Genomic DNA, 23,235 nt, shown 5'->3' with positions numbered 1-23,235 from the left:
TTAGCCAGATAATTTTTAAATTCTGTGACAGGATTACACAGAAAAGCCATGGGCCCTCTATAAGGCATACATAAGTTTATAAAAAGGATTTGTGGATGTCTAAAACAAAGAGGGAGAGTCCACTCCTGAAGGTCAGCTTATAAAATTTTTTCCTGCACCTGTCATTTATGATTCAAGAGTTTGAAAGGGCTTATTTCACTCTCCAAAATGTTCAGTGCCCTGAGCACATTAACAGCAGTTAGGTATAACCTGACGCTCAGTACGCTGATTCAACAGAGTGGTCACTTCCCCGCGTTGGAAGAGGATCTCATATAGATTCCTGCTGCCATCCCCATTATTTCTAGGTGGTGGCATGAATACATGTGTAGAAGGCTTGATAACCATTTTTCACTACTTTGAGCTCCAGGACATGACATATGAATTGTATGCCACAGGATTTCTCAGCCTGCAGGAATAAGCTTCAGGGCCCTATAAACCCGCACAGTAGAGCTGAATGAAAATGCATCCTAGTAGTTACATTTCTATCATCAACCAAGGAAATACAGGAGGCCTCAATGGGATAGTCAGCTTGAACATTCAGTGAATGCCAAATGAATTGTAAATGCTCTGAAGTCATCTTGTACATTGTACACTGCACAGTGTATTGCAAGTGGCTCTACGTGTCAAACACGTCCAAGAAAGTCTTCCCTGGAACAGCTGAGGACAGTCACTGGGGATGGGTGTGGGAATGGGATTGGTTCTCAAAGGGGAGATCACACTCTGAACCTACCTAGGAAATGAGAGGACTTGTCCAAGAAAACATCTTCAGAAGGATAGCTAAGACATGCTCCTGGCTATAACAGTCTTGGGCACTTTCCTGGGAATCCCAGTAAGGGTACAAGTTGAATGTAAATCACCTACCTAGTAAGGAATCTCAGAAAGCGTAGCTAGTTAAGTAAAAATTGTATGGGTCTACTTGAAACTACCAGCAAAAAGTGGGAAATCTGAATATGTATCATGTTGAGGAGTGTCATTTCCTGCATAGATAAGCATCTGCTTAGATCCTTTCATAATAGAGCTGTATCAGCCTTGCCTGCTTCAGTCCAGAGCTGACACTGTTGCAAGGTAGGAGAGAATAAACTGTGAAAAGAAGTATTTGTCATCAATGTGGCTCCGATGGGTATTTTATCCACACTCCTGAAAAAAAGAATTGCATGAGGCTTTGCTCTGCCAAACCACAAGAGCTGGATTCAGAAATGCAGAATTAACTGGTAAGTAAATCCTTGGGGAGGAGGGACGCCAAAGAACATATAAGCTGTGCATTACCATGACAAATTCTTCCCAGGGAATGGGGAGCATGATACTTCTGCCACCACTTACAAAGTCCAAGGAAGAGCTGCAATTGTTGGGAGCTGGGTAACACGCAGGGGCACACTCAGCTACACTGGGGGCAAAATGTCCGCATAAAACTCCCCTCTGGATAACACCCTGCATTGAGTCTGCACAAAGGTATGGACAATATGGGCAGTTATTAAGAGCAACTTGGTGCCCTTTGATCTATTTGGTTGTCCAAACTCGGCCTTCGTCAATGGGAACAGAAATTCAAGTGTGGACTTTTAATTGAGACAGATCAGGGTCTGCTCCAAGAGGTAACAGGTCTCCAAGATGAGAGGGTCTTTTACTTTATGCAAGGAAGACTGTAAGGGAAAGTTCCCACTGTAACACAAACATGACTGCTCAACTCCAGTGTGGCCAGGTCCTTTATAATGAACCTGGCAGAGAGGGAGACTGGCAGAGCAGAGGGGAATTTTAAGATGATACTGGAAATTCCCATGCTGAGTGTACACAAGAAGGCAAAAGATATGGCATTCGATCTGTATTGCCAGGAAGTTGACAGAATGGAGAAGAAATCATGCTTACCAGCCTTCTCATGGCTGTACACATGCTGTGTACAAAAGGTGAAGGCCCCTATGTGCTGATTTTGATGTTGTACATTGACAATTTCTCTGGCAAATAAAAATAAGGATGTATATTCCTGATGTGGGCATGCCAAATAGCCAACGGTCTGGATTACAATAATCTAGAATACAGGTACCGTGTCCCTGGAAGGAAAATCTTGTCTCTTTCTCTGTTCCAGATCTGAATACTCTCATCAAAATTGAAATTATCTTTCTAACTAGTTGCCAATGCGAGCAAAATGTTTAATCTTCCTCTGATCCTTTCCACACAGTCCTTTACCTAACACCTGGGCATATTCTTCAAGTCTCCTTTCCCCCAAACACCCATACACAAGCTATGAATATGTCTTGCAGATTCTTTCTATGTAAAGCAGCTAAAATACAAGCTTTCCTACCTATAAACACAGGAAACCTCTCACAGGTGTTCAAATTTTAATTACTACCATTTTTTTTTTCCTCTGGCATTACTGAGATCACTTCTCTAGATACCATGCTGTGAACCTGTCATCCTTTTCTGTAAGTACTTTCATTTTTTCCCTCTTAAAGACTACTCCATTATCAACCCCCAGATACACTTTGACTACCAGAGGATAGGAAAATGAGCTTTTGGCTCTGTCTTGCCCATATTGCAAGAAGCCATTCCTTTTGACTACATTTTTAAACAGAGATTTGTACCAACTAAGGCTGTTTTCTCATGCCTTGTCCTAGCTCTTATGCAAACTGCATCTTCCCCAAAACAGAGCGATCAGCTCATCATCAAGAAAACTCTATGCAGATCTGTTAACATCTCACTAGTGAGGGGTAATAGGAGTTCAACACACCTTTTTATTCCGAATTGCAAGATCTTCCTGCAGCTTCATCATCAGATTTAGATTTCATTATCCTGAGTAACTATTTGAAAATTTTGTCATTTTACTATTCATGCCTTTTTCCAGATCATTCATGAACACAATGAATGAGTTACAAGCACTGATGCTTGGGGGATGTGAATCATAGACTGTCTTTTTGCAAACACTGACCAGTTATTCCTTGTTTTGTATTCCTAACAAGTTGTTAATGGCATTACGGGGATCTCCAAGAAACAGCTTATGACTGATCCCTTGCCTGTAGTTCCATCCCACGCTGCAGCTATTTCAACCAACTTAAAAAACTTAGTGAAAACCTGATAAGCCCAATGGTACTCTTCCTTTGTGGAGTGAAATACTTTTACTTCTCTTACACCCAATTACATGGAAGTGCATACACTCCAATTCACACACTTCAGGCTATACACTTACATTCTGAAAACTAAGTATGCAAGTATGCACCGTGGAAATACAGAAACTAGATTACTGTCTTGTGTTCCATTCATTTAAGCACACCAAACCTGCACAGCTGACAAAACTAGTCTCTTATTCCCTTGTATTTTCATGAAACTCCCATAGCAGCCAGTCGTGAAATCTGTGAAGATCCCCTGACAGCCATGGGGTGACAGTCAGAATTTAAACAAAAGGGGGTCGCACAGCTGTCACTGCAGGAAGAAACTGGCCTGCACATGAAAGGAGCTGGGATTAGTTTTCAAAACTCAGATTGAATTTCCACTTGTAAGGGACCATATTTCTACACTTAGCCAAATTTCTGTATATATTTCAATGTGTCATGCTTGTGTGGAAGGCTCACCTGGAGCTGCTCCAAATCACAGAAAGTATATCTTTAATCCATATAGCTAATCTCACCAACAACTGCACCAGCAACGCCAGAAGATTCTTATACAGTTCAACACTGTGCAGACAGAAAGAGCACATATGGACCCACTTGACAGTGAACATAGGGATGATATTTTCAGGCTTCCCGGTCCTCAAAAAGCTCCACGTAATCATACCCCACACATTTTCATATAGAACTCTGTGGGCCTTAGTAGTACCTACCATACTTACTTCATACAAAATTATCCTGTTTTTCACAAACAATTTTTAGACACAGAATGCTAATGCTGATTTTCTCATCCTTGGATATTGACATTCCTGGATACTGAGGGATGCTACTCAACAGCGTCTGCCCAGCACGTCCCTGTCAGAGGAAGTCTGAAGGCAGGTGCCTATACTGAAGGGAAGTCTCCATACTGCAGGGCAGGTTTACTCGGTGGCACACTTAGCAGTTCCAGTTTCCACCTATTCATCAAGTCCACAGGCTAATTCCCTGCTAAGAAGATATTTGCATGCACCTCATCCCCTTGCAACCATGGCTTCCTCTGGAGAAAAACCCAAGCATATGAGCAGAGAGGGAGCCACAGGGGGCTTTTGTGGGACTACAGGAACATTACGAAGCACATCTACCCAGTAAATTACAAAACAATGTCTACCAGTGTAGACATGGTCACTGTGTCCTACTTCAACTTCAGACTTCACACACTTTTTTAACTATGTCATAGAAAGTTTTCTCTATCCCAAAAATGTTCCCTGGTTAAGCAGAGACTCATTCACTCACTCCACCTTCTTCTTGCTAAACTCCACAATTTTTATTCAGTCTCATAGAATATAGCAAAATTGCTGGCATTCTTGTGGCTCTTTTCTGAAACATTTTCAATTTATTAACTTCTTTTTAAAGGCATTATTAATGAAATCAAGTATAATGTTGTAGAAATGAACTTATTAGTGCTGCACGTAGTCACACTGATTCCCACTTTTAACAGATACACTGCTACTCCCCCAAAGATGGTGTCAGCTCTGCTAATTGCAGCTTTTTACTAAATGTTCATATCCATTTGGCAATGTACTACACCTCCAACACCTTCTCCAACTCCCTGATTTCCAGGATGTGGTAAGCAAGACCTGTATTTTTATTGAACTCAACTCCCTCTGTTGGACTGCAGCATGTCTGTATCCTAAACTATAAAAATTACCTTTGAAGCATACCTTTGGTTATATAAACTGGTAGAAAACTGTGCCAAAGATAAGATTGACAAAATGAAAAATAGTCTTCACTAAATGCATGTAACTACATTAGGAGCCTTTTAATAACAAGGGTCTCTCCGGCCCTTTAATAACTGTGAGAAAAACCCTCCTACCAACTACAATTAAGGATGCTGTTGTACATAAATGTGTACTGGCATAGATAGTTCTCATGGGAAGTAGCAAGAGCTAATTCTAAGGAAGAAAAGACAGCTAATAAGACCAACCTCTGAAGGAAAAATCAACTTTAAAAACAATATACGAAAAATTTTTGGCAACTTTGCATTTATTTTACTATTTGTGCAGCTGAAAACACCATAGGCTGCATGAGGAAAGAATAGAAACATTAGTTTTGTAAAATTCTCTAGGGACAATACTGCAAATGTCACCAAAAAAAGATTTTCAGCCCAACACATTTTGATTCTCTTGCATTTTCTCTGACAACCCCAGGATGGCTTAAATTTGATACTCTGTATCCTTACTATATGTTTGATATGATCTGTTTAGAGACAAAACACTGGAGATCTTCCAGTAAATTTTTAGTATGTTCAGGAAGAAAAAAAATCCGAATTCTTTCTCTTTGGACCATTAGAGAAAAGCTTGATAACATATTTTCTACCCAGGACACTATCCTACTTTTTCTAATTATGGGGAACTTACAACAGAAATTAAAGAAACAAATGGCTTATAAAGAAGCAGAAAGGAATTAGCTTTTGGTTGTATCAAAAGGTAAACCCTTGAATGACCATTATCTTTCAAAAGAAAGATGATTCTAGGTTTCCTTAATTGGCAGACTTATGGAATAAGTCATACAAGGAAAAGATAGAAATGAATGTGGTATTTTTTTCCATTAAAGGGCTTGAAAGAGATGATGAAAAAAAGGCTGCAGTGCCATATTCCTCCTTAAATGCATAACTGTGAAGAAAAAAATAGGCAAAGCAAGGAGAAGACTCTATATGACACTGTAGACAGACAATGTACATTATAATACACAGTTTTAAGTCCTTATTATCTTTATTAAAACCATTCATAAGAAATGCCAAAATCTTTTTACCACAGTAGAATTGCCCAGCAAACAAGAAATCTTGCCAATTCTCTTGCAAGTTTTATTTATTTAAAGTTTCTGAGATTTGAATATGAAATAATTTATTCCCCAGTACGTCTCAGGTTCTCAAATTCTGTGTGCGACATCAAATGCGTGAGCATAATGACAGCCACGAGGATCCTGGTAAAGCTAACTATGCAGAAACTGGATGCTGCTGGGGTTCACCGGTTTTAATTTTTATGAACTTGGACCTGTGGAGCAAGTTCAGCTTGTCTGCGAGTACTTTATATATCACTGCCAAGATGAGGATATAGTGCAAGACATTGTGATAGACCTGACTAAAAGAAAACTAAAAAAGAAGCATTTTATACATATTTAAAATAAACATTAAAAGATGTTTACAAATTAAGGTAACAGCTGAATTGAGATGCCTTAAAAATCACTTGAAAGATGAAGCCATTGGCAAGAGGAAAACCAAATGGTGAGTGGAAAAGAACTTGGGAATATTGGTAGTGATTAATTATGAATTGATATCAATATCATCTAGAGGGGATATCAAGTGTTTCCAGCACCAGCAGCAGACAATCCATGTCAGTGCTCTCTAGCTTCTTTTAAGCTAATAAAAAATCTTAGACATCACCTCCTGGGAAGGGTATCAAATGGCAGAGGAATACAGAAAACATTTCTCCTTAATTGCAAGTTATGAGAGCAAGGATCATGAAAACATATGTGAAAGAAAAGGGTGGTGGGATTCTTGAGGTTTATTAACTAAAAATGTTAAAATGAAAGCGGTGAATGAATGGCTAACAAACATGCTATAGGAATATCATGACTGTTGCTGGTTTGATGGCTGATGTTCTGACAAATCCTGACAGGACATATTGCTACATACTGGCATATGTCAAACATGTAAACTAGCTTCGACCACTGTTACATTTTTTTTCTGCACATTACAAACACCCAAGAGTGCACTGCTACAAGAAGAAGAGAATTGGCTTATCATTAACTGAGTAGGCTAACAAAAGTGAGCACTGCCAAGGGAAGTTACCTGAAAATGTGAGAAGATGGTGCCTTCAGCTAGGCTAGATCAGTGCACAACCCAAAGAAAACAAATGGAGAGCAGACTCTAAACCTGGGGTCTCTGAGATGCTCTGAGAGGAAAGCTGACAAGTTTGAACTACATTTTAAATTTCCTAGCTTAGTCGAAGAAATCAGCAGTATAAAATTGGTATGTCAAAAGGCAGGAAAATAATCTGATCAGACTGCAGAGATAAAACAATACAGTACAGAGACCAAATCAAAGAAGGGTGAAAAAATATATTCTGTTTCTATGAAGTTAAAGTGGCTAAACGTGACGCCTTAGCACTGTGCAAACACTGATGTATGACTAAGTACAGGAGTGTTCGAAGCACCTGGTTTGAGACCCAGAGCACCTGAGACAGTCTTTGGCCTGGCTGTGCTGAGAGATGTGCTTACGGGAGGAGGAGGACGGACACGAAGAGATTCGCACAGGTACTGCTACGGCACAGGCATGCATTGACCATGCTTCCCCCATAACTGCAGCAGGGCTAGAGATGAAATCCACAATCCCTGTGCCACATAAAGATTTACCTATCAACAGTGAATGTACACAAATGTTGTCGCTTTGGAGATGAAAACATTGTGAGAGTGAATAGTTCTCTCTGCAGCCCGGCTTTCTCTCATGGAAATGAAGCTCGATAGACATCAGAGTGGTGGGTCCCTAAGCAGTCCTAGATGGCCACTAACCAGTTACATAACCTCAGGAAATCATATCACTTTTCTGTGCTTTTGTCTCTTCTTGTTTTTCTTGTCTGTCTGGAATGGCAGGTTTTAATGTGATTAAAGTAGAGACTGATTATCTCTCGATCTGTGTGTGTAATATTAGAGTTCCACGCTGGAGTTCCCAGCGTTCTCAGCCAGGACCACTAGGTGCTGCTGTAATATGAGTAATTAAAATAATAACTATTATTAAGGAAATTGTATATATTCTTACTATGGACTGTTTCAAAAAGCCTGAAAGCCAGAGAGAAAACTTATTCTAAGTCTGCACATTTTTTGAAAAGTAAGAACCAAAAGACCTGATTATTCACTTCACTGGTACTCAAAATTTTTCCTTTTACCTTTCGCAGCTTTGTAGAAAAAAGATGCAAATACCTTCCCCCTTTAAAATATGCATTGAATAGATGCAAATTTTCTTCTACTCCATTTCCATTTTTAAGCCCAGCTTCAGCAGTTTGCTATTATGCAAGCTCATCCAAACCATTACGCTCCAAAATCCTTGCCAGCTACACAATTGTGCACCTTATTCACATACTATTTGGATGTGAACAGAAAGGCAAAGTCCTCAGCATGAGGGAGCATGACTGGAACTGCAAATGATTCAGTAAATGTATGGTGATGTTACTGAGGCTCAGATTTTGTACCTGTCAGTTCCGCAGCCTTCTAAGGAGGCTTTATCTTATTAAATGTAGTTGACTAGCCATAAACATAGTAAAAGATTAATAAGACTCCATATGAATCACAGTCACAAAATGCTTCGTGCCTGAGAGTATTAAAATGTCTTTAAGCAGCTGCCAGCTATAGCTCAGAGCACTATATGACTAAAGTGCTATTTCTGAAAGTCTTGAGTCAGTGCATCTAACTGGACTTTACAGTGGACAATCCAAAAGGCTATTTATATTCAAAAATAATTTGGCAAGTCTTGTTCATCAAACCAGTTTTCCAGACACAAAGACTCCACTTAAAAATTTGTTCTTGGATTTACTGCCCTTAAAAATGAAGTTAAATGAAATTATCTGGGTCATCAGAAGAACAAGTCTGCTAAGGCAGTTCTGGATTAATTAGAAGTGATGCAGTTTTGCTGCTGGGTTACCTCAAGACCCAAAGTTAGTAAGCACAGAAATGAAGTGACAAACATTAAGCACATGTGGAAAAAAAGTACCAGGAACACTATATGAGAATTAGGACTTTATGGTAAACGTGGGACAGAATATTCGCAGTTTAAATAAATCATTATTAAAAAGCGTTTTAGGAAAGTGCAGAGGTGTCAACACAGACTAAAAATATATTTTATTCTTACCATTTGAGACTGGCTCCGGGGACAGCCATTGATATCTTCAACCTTTTCATTTGCTAAACAAAAACAGTGAGGAGAAAAGCAGAAGTAAACAATGAGACAAAACTTTCCTTACCACCCCCTGGCCAAAAAAAAAAAAAAAAAAAAAACCCACCTAAAAAACCAAAACAAAAAAAACCAGAAGAAGAGCAGAAAAGAGACAGCAATTAAGTGCACAGGGTTTTGTTGACACAGAGCTCCTTTCTAAGTAAAGCTCAGTCGTACAGTAACAACACTCTTGTTAGCAGCAGTTGCTTCCACATGCCAAATCATGCAAAGGGGGAAGTGCGAAGGAGGTCACTGCTAATTCTTCAGCCCCTGCAAAATAACTGCTGACATGAAATCTTCCACAATTGTCTTTGCAGGGTGAGGATACAGTTTCAAGGCATCCCAGAAAGTATGAGCCACTCCAACTAACAAAATGCACACATGGGAGACATATGGTTTAATGGAGCATTCATTTCTGACAATTCAAAGTGTGTAAGATACAGTTCTGGCCATTTAAAGTATGGTTAAACAGCCACTTCCAAACATGCTCACATAAACATATTTTTTAATTAAGACAAGGACGAACCACACAAATATCAGAGACATATGGACCCAGTCAAATTGTATTATTCAGGGTTCATCTTATTGTTAAATACATTCAACTTGAATTATATATTCCCCCATGCAAGGAGTCAGCTCGCAGTGCTTCTCTCAGCCCTGGTCTTACCAATGATCTGGATGATTTCTGCTAGCAGAACTCCATCTGCAATGTCCTGTTGCAAATCCTTGATCAACCGCTTGTGGCCAGATTTTGCTAGGTAGTGGTTAGCCCAGTCAGTGTAAATCTGCAGAGCAGAGGGGGAGGGCAAGGGGGAGAGGGGGAAGAGAGAAAAGAAGACAATAAAAATTCTTAAAACAAATGTTGGCTTGCACACCAGAACTATTCTGGATCACATTCCCATTTAAGAAGTCAGCACCAAAGGAAACAATTTTAACGTTGTGTTTTTTGCCCTTTTTTTTTTTTTTAAACAGCCATGCCCCTCCCCCTGCCATTCTGTTTTATTTTAACTTCAAATGATTCAGGCTGTTTCATGAGGGTTCAAACTTGCTGTGACCGAGCAAAATTCCCCTTATGACTGTAAAGGAAACTCCTGTCGTAAATCAGTCACATCTACCGCAATTCCACCTCCCACCGTGTTTCTACCTCTATGTATGCCCCACCACCAACTTTCACACTCTGGGGCTGCCTAAGAGAAAGTGATAGCAGGGACGTGCGCCTGCGTTTTGATAAAAGTTCATCAGGTTGTCACTGGTGATCCCACGCCCAGCGATGCCTCCGCGACACTTTCTGCAGGAATCACCATGTCCTGTCACGCAGGGACAGGTCGTTTGTCCCCTCGCCTACAGTTCAGCGTGCTGTAATGTGCACAGAGGAGACTGAGAGCACCAGATGTACAGTAGTCTCATCGCTGGAATTAGAGTATATATTCTGGAAATATGCTGCGTTCTTTCTCCGCCAAAAGAGGAGGGGGGAAGGGTGAGACTGAACAGCACCAAATACTTAGCAACAGGCAGCACAAAAATGGCACTTATCAACAAAGGCTTGAAAAGGACCAGCTGAACTACATCCTCCAAAATACGGGAGGAGGGGGCGTTGAAGAGAGAGGTTGAAGGCATTTCATAAGGCGTATACGTACACAGAGAGCTCATTTGGTAACACCTACAGCACGCAGACAAAGGGAACCAGGTTGACTTAGGGTGAGATAAGAGGAAGAGACACCTTCACCTATGTATCGAAGGAAGAGTGTACCCCGAGAGGTGCTCACACCATCCCAGGGTGTCCCAGCACGCAGAGGCAGCTCGGACTCGCGGAGCTTGGCGCAGGGGTGTCACACAGCTGGAGGCTATCAGTGGCCCTTGGCAGCCAGCGCTGGCTCCCTTTTGCGGGGTGTCCGTGGCCTCTCTCCTCACCCCAGAAAAAAGGACTTGGACAGAACCTCCCACTGCCGTGGGATGTTACCACTGAGAGAAAGCTTATATGTACGACAGCATCACTATGTAAGTAAATATAATATCTAAGGTTCTTTCTCTGCTGAGAATATTGTTCGAAAATGTTGAAACTGCACCTCTTCCATAAAAACAATATGAGCTCACTTTATAAACATCCTTTTATTTAACCCCACAGAGCCTTGGGAGGAAGGGGTCAGAATCCCATTTTGTGAACAGAAAAACAGAGGCCAAAGCCATCAACTACTTGCTTAGTTCACCAAGGAAATCTGTGGCAGAGCCGGGGGGGAGAATGGATGCAACTCCCAGTCCAGAGTCTTACCCAGAGAACCAACATCCACTTTCCACCCAGCAAAAGTGTCACCGCTGAGTCCATGCTCACATGCTAAGGACTCCTTCACTATCTGAGTACCTTTGTCACAGATTTTCTCCCTCTTCATTAAAAGAGACAGAGAATTGTAACTTGTTTGCTCTACCCTATTTCTTCCCATGCTCCTGCAGGTGGATCACCAGCTGGTTTGCCATAGCCTTCTTGACAGCTTTAGAACTTCAGATAACTCCATAGAATTAAACTGTGGAAGCGGATTCAGCTTTCCCATAGCCAAAGGATGCTGCTGTTAGATGAGGCCCTAAATTTCCCGGCTGCACCCAGAAGTCTGCTTCAGTCACCTGTGTTTTCCCTGACTGATATTCTTTTTTCACTATTACAGGTGAGTGACATGAAAGGCTCCATTAAAACGTTTTTTAACACCAACTGTAGCTAAGAAAGTGTTTCTTCAACTGTATAACCATATATAATGAATGCTAATGTGGAGTCTCTAAAGATTGTCTGAACACATATTTAGAACAATATAAAATCATGATGATAAAAGACGCATACCACACTCATAGCATCATGTATTCCCTACTACTAGTATTTCAACTTCAGTCATTCTTCTAAAGTAATGTCTCAGAAATATTCTCTGAGCTATTACTATAAGCAGAACTATTTTCTGTATTCCGATGAAACTGATCCATTGGAACATACAGAAGTTAATACCCACTAATATTATTTTAGGTTAGTTTCACATTACAAATAAAAATACTTTACCAAGCATTTCCTTTTTCATTTGTCACACCCAAACATAATCTGGTGTACCAATCCTAATTTTGACTACAGTTTGAACTATCCTCTCACTAAGCAGCCAGGGAAATTTCAGTCTAGCAGCTGCTTTGCAAGTATCTAGTATTCAAAGAATGGACTTCACCCACCCATCCACCCCCTTCATAATTTTCTTTTCTCATTAATTCAAAAGTGACAGGCGTAAAGAATGTAAACAGTGTTTTGTAAACAAAGGTTGATAATCCACAAATACAAAAACTTTACTCATGGTCAGCATTTTGATAGTAATGGAATGGTAGAGAAAAAATACTGGGAGGAGGCAGTGGTAAAAGAGGAGGTTTTTCACTTTAGAAGTATTCTAAAAAAAATCAAAAAGGCAAAGAGTTGTTGACAGAGACAATATAGCAAACCAACACCCAGTTGGCAGTGGAATGTCACATTTAATTTCCTCTCTTTCCGTAGGGATCACCACTTGCTTCTGTTCCCCCCCTTCCCCATAGGATGCCCTTCTCATTCATCTCATTCTTCCAGGGACCCAACTGCTCAGGAGTCAGTTGTAAAAAATGAAAAGGATGTAGAAATACACATGAAATTATAAGAATATACACGCCACTATATTCTTTTTACATTAAATTCTCTGATGCACATATCATGGGAAGTAGAGAATCCTCCCCTCCACGATTTTTAAGTATCAATGTAACTATGCACCTCTTAGAAATTTTATCTTAAACTCCTTCGGAAAACATAAAACTCCAGCGTACATCATCATTGACAATACTCAGTTTGCAAAGGACAGAAGTCATGCAGAACAGAAGATAAAAAAATCAGTAACTTCATGCAACAGCCTGCTTTTTATGGGTGCTCCCCTTTCACTGGGTGCTGAGCACCTCTAAGGAGGAGCTGTGCATGCTCCCCGTCTTTTCAGAACTAGCAATAGATCATTTCATCTTGCACTAATGGTGCAGTGATGTTTCCCAAAACTCCTCTTATCTTAGATTTTTCTATGATGAGGCTGTTTCAGAGAAGAACACACACATGAGGGTTAGTCGTTGCAACACTTCCTCCCCGCTCCACTGCTTGCTCCAGTAACCCTGCCTTCCAGCTCCACACTGGGCCGGGCTGCTGACTTACTCATTTCCTCTCCAAGCTTCCTCTCCTACCACCCTGCTTTACAGGCACGTCTGACTGGGGAGTATTCGACTTCAACGCTAGGCTCCGACCGCTGACAACATATGGGAGAGCCGTCGTTATCTGTGACGCGAAGGACCAGTCTCAGCAACACGATAACGCAACAGACCCGATCCTGTGTTTGTGTGGTCCGAGCCCTGTCCCGGCGCCTGGTGATTTAACTGCTTGCAACACGAAACAGGATTCAGCGGGGCAAGCCGAGCTCGGGCACAGCCTGCTCATGTTAACAACGGTTTCCCCTAGCATTCCTCAGCCGCTTGTCATGCTAACCTTCAAGAGAGTAGAGGAAATAAACTCTGATACCCAAATATAGTTATGAACTTCACCTCGACACTTCACACGTAGCTATAAGGAGCACAGTAGAGCTGCTTGGCAGGATCCGAAATGAAACAATACACTTCGTAATGCGGTAGTTTAATGAAGTGAAAAAGAGAAAGGATCTCACAGGTTACTGCCTTTCTTAGAAAATGCTTTGATCATAAACCGTGTGATTATACATCAGGCAGTGCTATAATGCATCCTCTTTAAAATTAATACAGAAATGTTACCACCCACAATCAATGTCAAGTGGGAAATGTCAGATGGATTTCAGAAGTACAGTCAGCCTAATGCAATAATAATGCATGACACTTCGTTAGCATCTTCCACAAAATAATCTCAACATGCTTTCCAGGCACAAATGAGATCACTCCTACTTATTTATTATTTCTGTAGATGTGGGGAAACTGAGGTATAAAGGCTGTCTCGGCGGATTCTTTTTTTTTTTATGTGGCTCACTCAAGGGCAAACAGAGCTGGGAATACAACCCAGATATTCTGAGTTGTAATCATTTCTTCTATATGCTTTTTTATCAGGCATTTTTATAAATAGACTTGGTGGGAAAATGCATATTCCGAGAATCAGGATCCTTCTGCATATTTTTGCTTGTTTGCTGCAGAATATAGAGTTTCAGATCTGAAAATGGTCTCCTGCTGCCATCGAGAAGACAGCTTTCCATACTTAGAGTATGCCTGTGTCACTCCCTTATGTGCCAATGCTGCTGCTTAGGAAGAACAACAGTTGCTGCCAACTGAGTTATGCCGACCTCGTGACAGATTTCCATGCCATTTAGGAGCATAGGTTATATTTGAAAAATATTTAAATATTTGTCCACTATATGAAAAAGTTCCTCCTCCCCAAATATGTGGGAATAAACAGATAGTATCCAATTCTCATCACTTATCCTTTAAAATGCTCGCTAGGAGACAACTGTATCCTCATTTATCAGCATGAAAGAATGGAAATGCTGTCCCCCAGTGCTCACTCTCATACTCTCTTCTGTGCACGATACCACCCTAATACCTTTGGGGGTGGGGAGGCTTTTTAAGAACTCCATTCCTTTTTAAGAACTCCATTTCCCAAAAGGAATCTGTAGGCAACAGCAAGCTTCCCACAGATTTTTCTTTCCTCTTTATCTTGTAGCAAACAAGAGTTGGAGAAATGGAGGGAAAAGTTATCTATTACAAAAAGTGTTTGGCAGTATACCTGGGTTGCAATGGCTCACAGCAATATACAATACTACTTTTTAGCACAGCAGGATTCTGTCTTTTATTCTATGATTGGATTATATCAATACATTTCATAATCCTTTTTTTTTCTTTTAAAAAATTTGGAATAAAGGAAAATGAAACTATTAAAAAGCCCCAACACCAGAATTTTAACAGTCAGTCAAAGTGGAAATATGGCACTGTTAGCTTAATAAAAGGGCTATATGACTTTCTGGTGTAATGTATTTACTCTGCTTAAAATGTTGCCATTGGACACAACTGATAGTTGATAGCACTTAGAGCTTTTCACCCATACATGCTCGTTCAAATCATGCTCATAGAAGAAGAGACTGATGACTTGTTTATGTTGTTCTCCAGTATGCTACAAAATGGGCCGTAAAGGCTGTATATCTATTTCCTGGGCGGTTTTCCAGTGTGTGGCCTACCCTGGATGTTGAACACCCAGCACAGCCTACATAACAGTCCCAGAGTCCCTGATGAAGAGGATTTGCCAGAGGAGGGGGCATGACCACAGCTCTACTTCAACGTAGCTATTCTTGGCTAATAAATTGTGGGTAGCAAAACACATGTTGGAGTGTCCCTGAAGCTGCTTGTATCTATAAAGAGAAGCTGGGCAACGCATTGACTAGCACTAGAATAGAGTGAGGAAATCAGATTACAATGAGACACCTTTCTCCTTCCCACTGACTCTGCACTAAGGAAAACTTAACTGGAAGGCAGGATCTGACCTTTTAAATATTTTCTTATTGGAGGTTATTTCTCTGGGTTGCAAAAGAATAATTTATTAGTTTCAGTCCCCCATTTAGCAAGGAAAAGGGCTATGGAAAACAATGGTTCACATTTAGACTGCCATAAGAGACAGACCAAGCATCCAATTTATGTCCAGATTTAATGGACTATAGAAAACACACTGCGACTCATTTGCTATAAAGTAAAGCTGGGGGTGGCACTTTTTGTAACATTAAGCAAATTACATGAGAAGGAAAAATATTTACACAATTAAAAATATATGGCCAGAAAATGAAACTAGAATGACTTAATTTATAGGCAAGATGGAAGCCAATGCATTTCATTTAACAAAATGAAATGAGTATTAAATGACATTCCACAAACCCTGTTTCTAAATCCCACTGAGCAAATGAGAACAATTACGAGTTAAGGAATAGAAACCATTTAGAGGGCTACATACCAATTAACCAAAATGTCAGAATCCCTATAGCATGATTCTATTTTGTAAATAGCAGCATGTATCCATCAACACTACTCAGTAATTTTCAGATAAAAATACAATTAAATAAAACTCCACTAATCCCAGCTAAGAAAATTAATAGAAACAATACTCTTCAACAATCACTGGCAAGCTTTAGGTGACTTACCCAGCTTTAAGGGGGTTGTTTTATATTTCCAAGTTTCACTTACAGTTTGTGATCTACTCACCCAAGTAACATTTGTACTGACTTAATGTGCTCTCTTTCTTCCCATTTCTTACCAAATCCCAACTCAGAATTAATTTAATACATGTGTTTGAGGCCAATATTCAACAACGGCACAGGGGCAAGACTTTTGATGCATCTGTGCCAGATGAAACGTAACAGTACAAGCCTCTGAGCATGTATTTGTGTGTGTATTTGTGTGTAAGGTTTGCTAAGTGATTTGTATATTGCACAGTTAAAAATCCAACTCTTTCTTTATAGAATGAAATAACTTTTTCATCCTTTGGAAAGAATCATACAGATTGGCTTTACAGTTGAATCATATCATTTTGTTTCTTGGTTTACTGCAGCTGCTCTTCAGTCCTGTGCAATAGCAGTAAAGTACCACAGGAAGGAGCCAGATATTCATCCTGCAGCTGCAGAGGACCCAACCAGACAGCTGCTTCTCTGCAGACTTGTGCTGCTGCTGCGAAGCGATACTTGTTACGGGAGCAACACCACCACAGTTAATATTGGCCTTGAGCTTCCTGAATTAACAGGAGACACTAAGTGCCACACAGAGCAATCCTCCAAAACAGCCAACCTTGAGATTTCCTCTTATAAATACTCCATATATTTGCCTGTACAACTTTGGAATTATTTCTTAGATATATTTTTTAACTTGAAAGCACATTTCAGCATCTGTTTAGTGAAAGTACAATAAAATACAGGACCTATTATTCAATACAGCTTTTAGATAAAACTTTGATTCAAACAAACATCTCAGTTAATTTTATTAGTATGAGGAAGACCAGGATTCCCTGCTGGGAATAAATGTTACACCTAGAGACACCACTCAGAAGGTGAATCTGTCTTAGCATTTTAGTTCAGATAAGAAGCGCGCTTCTAAAGGCAGTCTTGTATCACTTGTGCTCTCTCAGAGATTCCCTTCACATGAAATGAAATGGCGAGACGTGCTTCAAGAGCATGCTGAATGCACTCCATTCACTAACCAGCATTTAGTCCATGCAACAAAACGAGAACTAATCCAAGTAACCCTCCTTCCCCAAAATGTGTACCTTGGATGCTGGTTCCTTAGTACCAAACTGGTTTTCTCTACAGAGCAACCCTTCCCGTTAATGTTGACATATGCGTGCCCCAGAAGTGATGGGGGAAAGGGAGTGTATGTGACAGAAAAAGCTGCTGACTGTCCTGCCTGGTGGGACATACACTGAGATGCTTCTGTAAGCTGGTGTGATGCTATAGTAGTGACAAATACAAGGGGAGGACATGCTTTGGTCTTAATAGTGGTGACGTGTGAAGAAATTAATTCGATCAAAAGGACAGTGCCAGCATTCTTTAATACAAATAAACAAACTGAAATATATGAAACTCCCTCTCTCTCCTGTATGTGCACACACACTTGAACATCATCCAAGTCTGCCCAAAGCTTGAGCTGCGGCTGTCTGTGACAGTTCCTGGCTAAAGAGATCTCCCCTGGAAGAAACAGCTGATTTGGGAAGGAGCACCTGTGCCTGTCCAAAGGAAGAAGGGTAAAAAGAAAGCCATATTTCTACTTTTCTGGGCATCCAGGATAGCAATGATGGCCCTCTACACCGGAGGCCCCATTCCACTCCCCTGAATGAGACTTCCTATACTCTAAACTCGCATGAATCTTATTTCTCATAAATGTCTTGTCACTGCTAGGATAATTTTCATGACTAGTCCTGCATTCACTTTAATAAACAAACCCACAGTAAGCAAAGTTAAGCTTTCTGTAAACGGAAAAATGAACTGAATTCGCATAGGTTTCCTTAGTGGCTCACCAATATCACGACAACACAGAAGAACAGAGAAAAAACTTCTACAATCTCAGACCTGTCTGGAAATCACGAAGTACTTTACAGAACAAAATCATCATTGCTTTGTTGATTCCTTTTTTGTTCACAAGCAAGAAGCCACTCTTAGTATCAGCCAGACCATTCCTGGATGGAGTGGGCACCTGCCTTAGCAAAGCAGCAACAGGGCTTCTCACATGGAGCTGAGGAGATTCCACTGTGAAACTACTCCAGATTTTCCATCAAAGCTCATTTTAAGGATTTATAACTTGGATGGAGACATTCTTTCCGCACTGCGATTTGGCATTAAAGAACTTGGCCCAGGGATCAAAATAACCCTCTTTTCCAGCACTTCTTTTTAAGTGTGGGAAGGCAAATTTCTGATATATAAAGATGCAAAAATATTAAGACATACTTTTGTTCTTTTCTTGTGAGAAAACAGTAGCAAATAAGACTGCAACCAACTTTAAATATAAATTCTCCATCTAGCTTGTACTTTTTGACGCTTAGAAACTGATTTGAATTGTCTGGTTTCCTCTCATGTGGAAGAATAGTTTTGCAAAGCAAAATAAACTGTTTGCTTTCTGAGCTACATATTTTATAATAAGACACTTTAACTCCTGCTTAATTTTTCTCTGGACTTTGATGTTTAAAAGTTGTTTGTCACCAACTCTATGATTTTAATATCATTAAATGTGTTGCACACATTCAGCACACCAGTGAGATGCTAAAGGCAACACAATATTAATATTAAGTAAATATGTTAATGATTTCAAGCATAAGTGATCTGGTCCTCTTCTTACTGTCATTAATTTCTGTTAAAACAGGTCTTGGTGGTGAATGTGTGAGTGGTAATGGTCATGTGTGTGCAACCATTTTGCCTTTTGCTACCTACCTGAAGCTTAGGGAAATGAAATTATGCTTACAGAGATGACAGCCTACACACATACTTCTTCAGTTCAAGAAATGTAAAACCGTGTTTCAGGACTTGAAAGACTAAGGACGCAGCTCAGTACAATAGGAATACCACTTTAGGACTTATTTCCCTTTGATCGCCATTGAAAGCACTGCCCATAATAAAGGCCTGCCCACTCTGATGATGATAATACTTAAATTAACAATCATGCAGCACAATAAATTTTATGTATGAAGTAAATTTTGCCACTCAGTCATCTTAAATAACAAAGAGAAGATAATAATCTTATAGTTTTGACAACAGAAGACTTTTCATCCCAAATGAGATTCAATATTATAATCGTCCTCATTTCTTAACAAAAGACCTGTCTCATATACAGCTTTTGTAACACAACCAGATCTGGAGGGATCATACAATGGAAAGAAAAAGGTTCTATATTCCTGCTAAAAATGTTCTGAACACCCTTCCTTTCTATTATAAAAGGGGAATCTGCCTAAACACCTCTAGTGAAGGCTTTGGCAGCACATCACATGGAAAGAGCCTGTGTCTCAAGAAGGGAGGTCCTTATGACCTGGGAACTGTCCTTCATCTGTGTTCAATCTGCAGTCTCCCATGCAAATCTTCTAACATATATCCCACCTTTTGTGTTCTGCTACACACTTTTATAGGACCATAGCACCCCACAATGTAACATCAAAGATATGTGATTCATGACTCAAAATTTTTCCACCTACGATTTACCTCTGAAGACAACGAAAACCCCCTCAGCTCAGTATTAGAATAGCAACCTCAAGACCCACTCCTCCTGACAAAAAAAGGGAAAATAAATCTAGCAACAGTTAAATGCACCATTTCTAATTAAAGTTTTTTAATACCAAACTAGCACATTCTTATGCTGAATACTGACTTACTGATATGTGAACTTCAGGTCTGAAGACCAAGAAGGTTTAGATAATGGATGATAATTAAGATGGATAACGATCCAAAGTTTATAAGATTGCAAAGCCGTTTATGAAGGATCGGGCTTAGTTATGTGAAGATCTACTCTGACAGAAATGAACATTCAAGTTATTTATTGAGGCTTTGAGACAGGTAAGATTTATAGCTCTGCTCACCCAGACACTTTTGCATAAGTACTGGGCCCTATTGCTCCAAACTAGTATCCAAACTATGATATCTGTATCTCTCCTCCTACAAACAAGATGCAGATTTTTTTCTTCTTAATTTTATATCACAATAACATGACATGAATTTTAGGGCACAGAAAGAAATGACCAGATGATGTGGGACTGAAAGCTGGAAAACACTTCCAAGTCCTGGGCATACATGCAAACTGAAGGGCTTGTCATCACTGACTCCAGGCACAGACAAATACAAATCAAATGAGTTGTTGGAGTCTACTACATATCTGGAATAGCAAGAGCCTGATACCTGAAGAAAAGAAAGGTCTTGAGAGAGCTGTGTGAAAATGGAAGCTCAGCAACTACCTGACATTTTTCTTTTTCTTCTCCCCTATAGCCACCACCTGACATGTAAATACAAATGGCATTATTAGCTCTAGGCATATGGTGGGGGTTTTTCTCCTTCAGGGCCAAGCACATATCTCTTATGATACAAAACAGTTGGCACTTTTGTGTTTGAGGTCTGTTCTCTGGGTCCTCATGACTGGCCGTACACAGGGCACCCACCACCCTCTTCCTCAAGGGACTGCTCTCCACATCTGCAACTCTTCACTCACTGTCCTATGTTTCTTTTTAAAATACACACTCTAGTGATACCCTGTCTCTTGGATAAAATAGTAGAAATGAAGGATAGGGATTGACGGTCACTTTAAAGGGCCACTGCCTTTAAATTTAATTAAATCCATATCTTCTACCTCCCACACAATCACCCCCTGGGACTAAAGGCTTCTGTAAAGGATTAGGAAGGGGATACTCTTATTGCAGCCACACCACTATGCAGAAAATAATTCAAGATTTGAGAAGTTGTGAGCAGGAAGCAGAGGATGAAGAAGAAAGGGACTCACTGAAAACATAAACAAGAAACTTTGCTGGCTAGAGATTACAGCACTCATTTTGGACTGAGGAGATTGTGCTCCAGCCTTTCCTTCAAAGAGCCTTTCTGTACTTTGTCCTACTTATGTAAGAAACAGAAATGATCCTAGTGAAAGGATCGTCCTGTCTCCTCTCAAATGAGCCCCTAAACCAGGAGCCTACCACCTTGTGTCTCATCCCATGTTATGCTCAGTTGTTTTCTCAGACTGTGGTGTACGATGGCACTAATGGCACCACTAGCTCCCCAGGTAGCTCTGTTCAAGAAGGCGGGCACTCCAGGAGAGCCCACGCAGCTGCTTTAATCGTACAGAGGCATGTGGAGTATTACTTTAGGGACTTCTGTTGACAGCTCTCCATTTAGTATACTTTTTTAGAACAAGCAAAACTGCTTTTTCTGACCTTTCCCATTAACCTTCTACTTCTGCTTTTTAATATATTTTTTTTAAACAGGAAACAATTATTGCCAATGAATAATAAATATTTCATTTTGGAACACAGGGGGTTTTTTGCCAGCTCTAACTTTTTGTTACAGTAGTCAGGTGCTTATTTCACCTGCCCTTTGAATAAACCTTGCTGGTAAGGTGCTTGACTTTGTTGAGCCAACGCGGCTTCTGAGCATTCTCAGAAGTACAATTTCACGTCTGTACAGATCCTTAATGTAAAAACCTGGGATGGCTATGGACGGATGATAAGTGCTGCCAAAATAGGCAGCTGCTGAGTGGGAGTTCTGAGGATGAGAATGATGGATATAGGCACCTAAAATGCAAGTGAGGTAGGTCATAGGAACATAAATTCTTTGGGGGAGGAGGGAAGGTCATATTTCAGGAATTACTGTACAAAGGATATCCTTTGTTAAAAGTCCAACCATTTACTACATTATTTAGCGCATAAAATAAGTATGGAACAGAATAGTCCTTAAAACAAGTTTTTCCTTAAATTCTTACAGTTGTTCTTGAAGGACTCTGATAATAGAGGATTGTCTTTTTTAGTAGGACTTGTTGAATGTCTCTCATTTCGAATGGAAATGTAAGGAGAAATGCTTTGGAGGAACATCCCGAAAACTTATAGAACCATAATGTATTTTTATTCTTTTTTTTTGAAGAACTTATACATTTGGGAACTACAAGTTGGAGTGGAAAGTGAAGTTTGAAATTTTATCAAACTGAGGTACCTCTCGAGTTGTGCAGTCCCACAGAAAGGCTTCTCAAACATTGCATCAGATGGCTTCGTTCTCAGCTTCCCTGGGCAGGTTCATGTTACCTCACTATCAATAATAAAATCCCATACTTACATCAATGCTTCATTTTATGTTACTGTCATTATCTTGTTACAGGTTGTAATGGTATTGGCATTATCTGCCTAATAATTATTCCTGAGTCACAGCAGTAAAACTCTTTTAAGTCTCAAGCTCTGATCTAGAATCTGCTGAACCACTTAAGTTTCATCTGTGTCTCTTTGACTGAAAAAGATGTTCCATACATTAAAGAAAAATGAAAATGGGCAAATGGCTTCTCTAGAGTGTGGTTTTATAGTAAAGCAATCCCAACTTAGCTAGACAGATTTAAGTGAGTCTCTCCCAAAATATTATGTACCCCTCTATTGTGTATATAAATGTACCGTATTTCTTCAACTTAAAATCCACAGAAGTATGCTCTTATAAACAGTTATTTATACCACAGTGCAGAACAGGTGAGTCTGGTACATTTTAAACAAACTTGCAGGATTTGGATCCCCAAGGAACACTGTAAAATGTCTGAAAATACTGTAGTAAAATACATACGCTAGCATATGAATGATAAAGGGTCTTGTATTGTAAGCCATTAAAAAATATTACATCCTAAAAATGGTATTTGAAATGTTCACAATGACACTCAGTGACACAACACAGTCCTGTAAATAATTATCTTAAGAACAGGATATTTCATTTAATTGTGTTAGCATGCTCCAAATTCCAATCACACAACAGCCGCAGTGATACAGGGGGCACGTGACAATACTGCATAATCAGCCTTGCAATGATGTTCAACCAAAAAACTGTCCACAGAATAAGGAACCCATCTGAATTTATCTGATGTGAAGCAAAGGTTATTTAAAAACGATAGCATGTAATTGCGTGTTGTCCACTCTGTGCAAAA

At 39.9% G+C, this 23,235-nt stretch overlaps 1 protein-coding gene and 1 long non-coding RNA gene across 15 annotated transcripts in view; one reads left to right on the top strand and one right to left on the bottom strand.

Moving 5' to 3' along the window:
* Positions 1 to 23,235, bottom strand: part of NAV3 (neuron navigator 3) — a 562,373-nt gene that overhangs the window by 183,047 nt on the left and 356,091 nt on the right. For 12 of the 14 annotated variants that reach the window (XM_072864069.1, XM_072864018.1, XM_072864025.1 and 9 more), the window contains 2 exons: positions 9,764 to 9,881; positions 9,013 to 9,065 (listed from right to left, as the gene is read on the bottom strand). In XM_072864069.1, the coding sequence (XP_072720170.1) occupies positions 9,013 to 9,065; positions 9,764 to 9,881 (171 nt within the window). Of the gene's footprint in view, positions 1 to 9,012; positions 9,066 to 9,163; positions 9,310 to 9,763; positions 9,882 to 13,276; positions 13,477 to 23,235 lie in introns of those variants that run through there. The other 2 variants (XM_072864080.1, XM_072864091.1) reach the window with 2 other exon arrangements.
* On the top strand, positions 10,247 to 15,255 carry LOC140652842 (uncharacterized). Its single transcript, XR_012042958.1, has 3 exons — positions 10,247 to 11,094; positions 11,222 to 11,753; positions 13,321 to 15,255. It is a non-coding gene; the product is annotated as an uncharacterized lncRNA (long non-coding RNA).

Source organism: Ciconia boyciana, chromosome 1, assembly GCF_034638445.1.
Source record: "Ciconia boyciana chromosome 1, ASM3463844v1, whole genome shotgun sequence".
Lineage (NCBI taxonomy): Eukaryota > Metazoa > Chordata > Aves > Ciconiiformes > Ciconiidae > Ciconia > Ciconia boyciana.
This window is presented reverse-complemented; position numbering and strand designations above follow the sequence as displayed.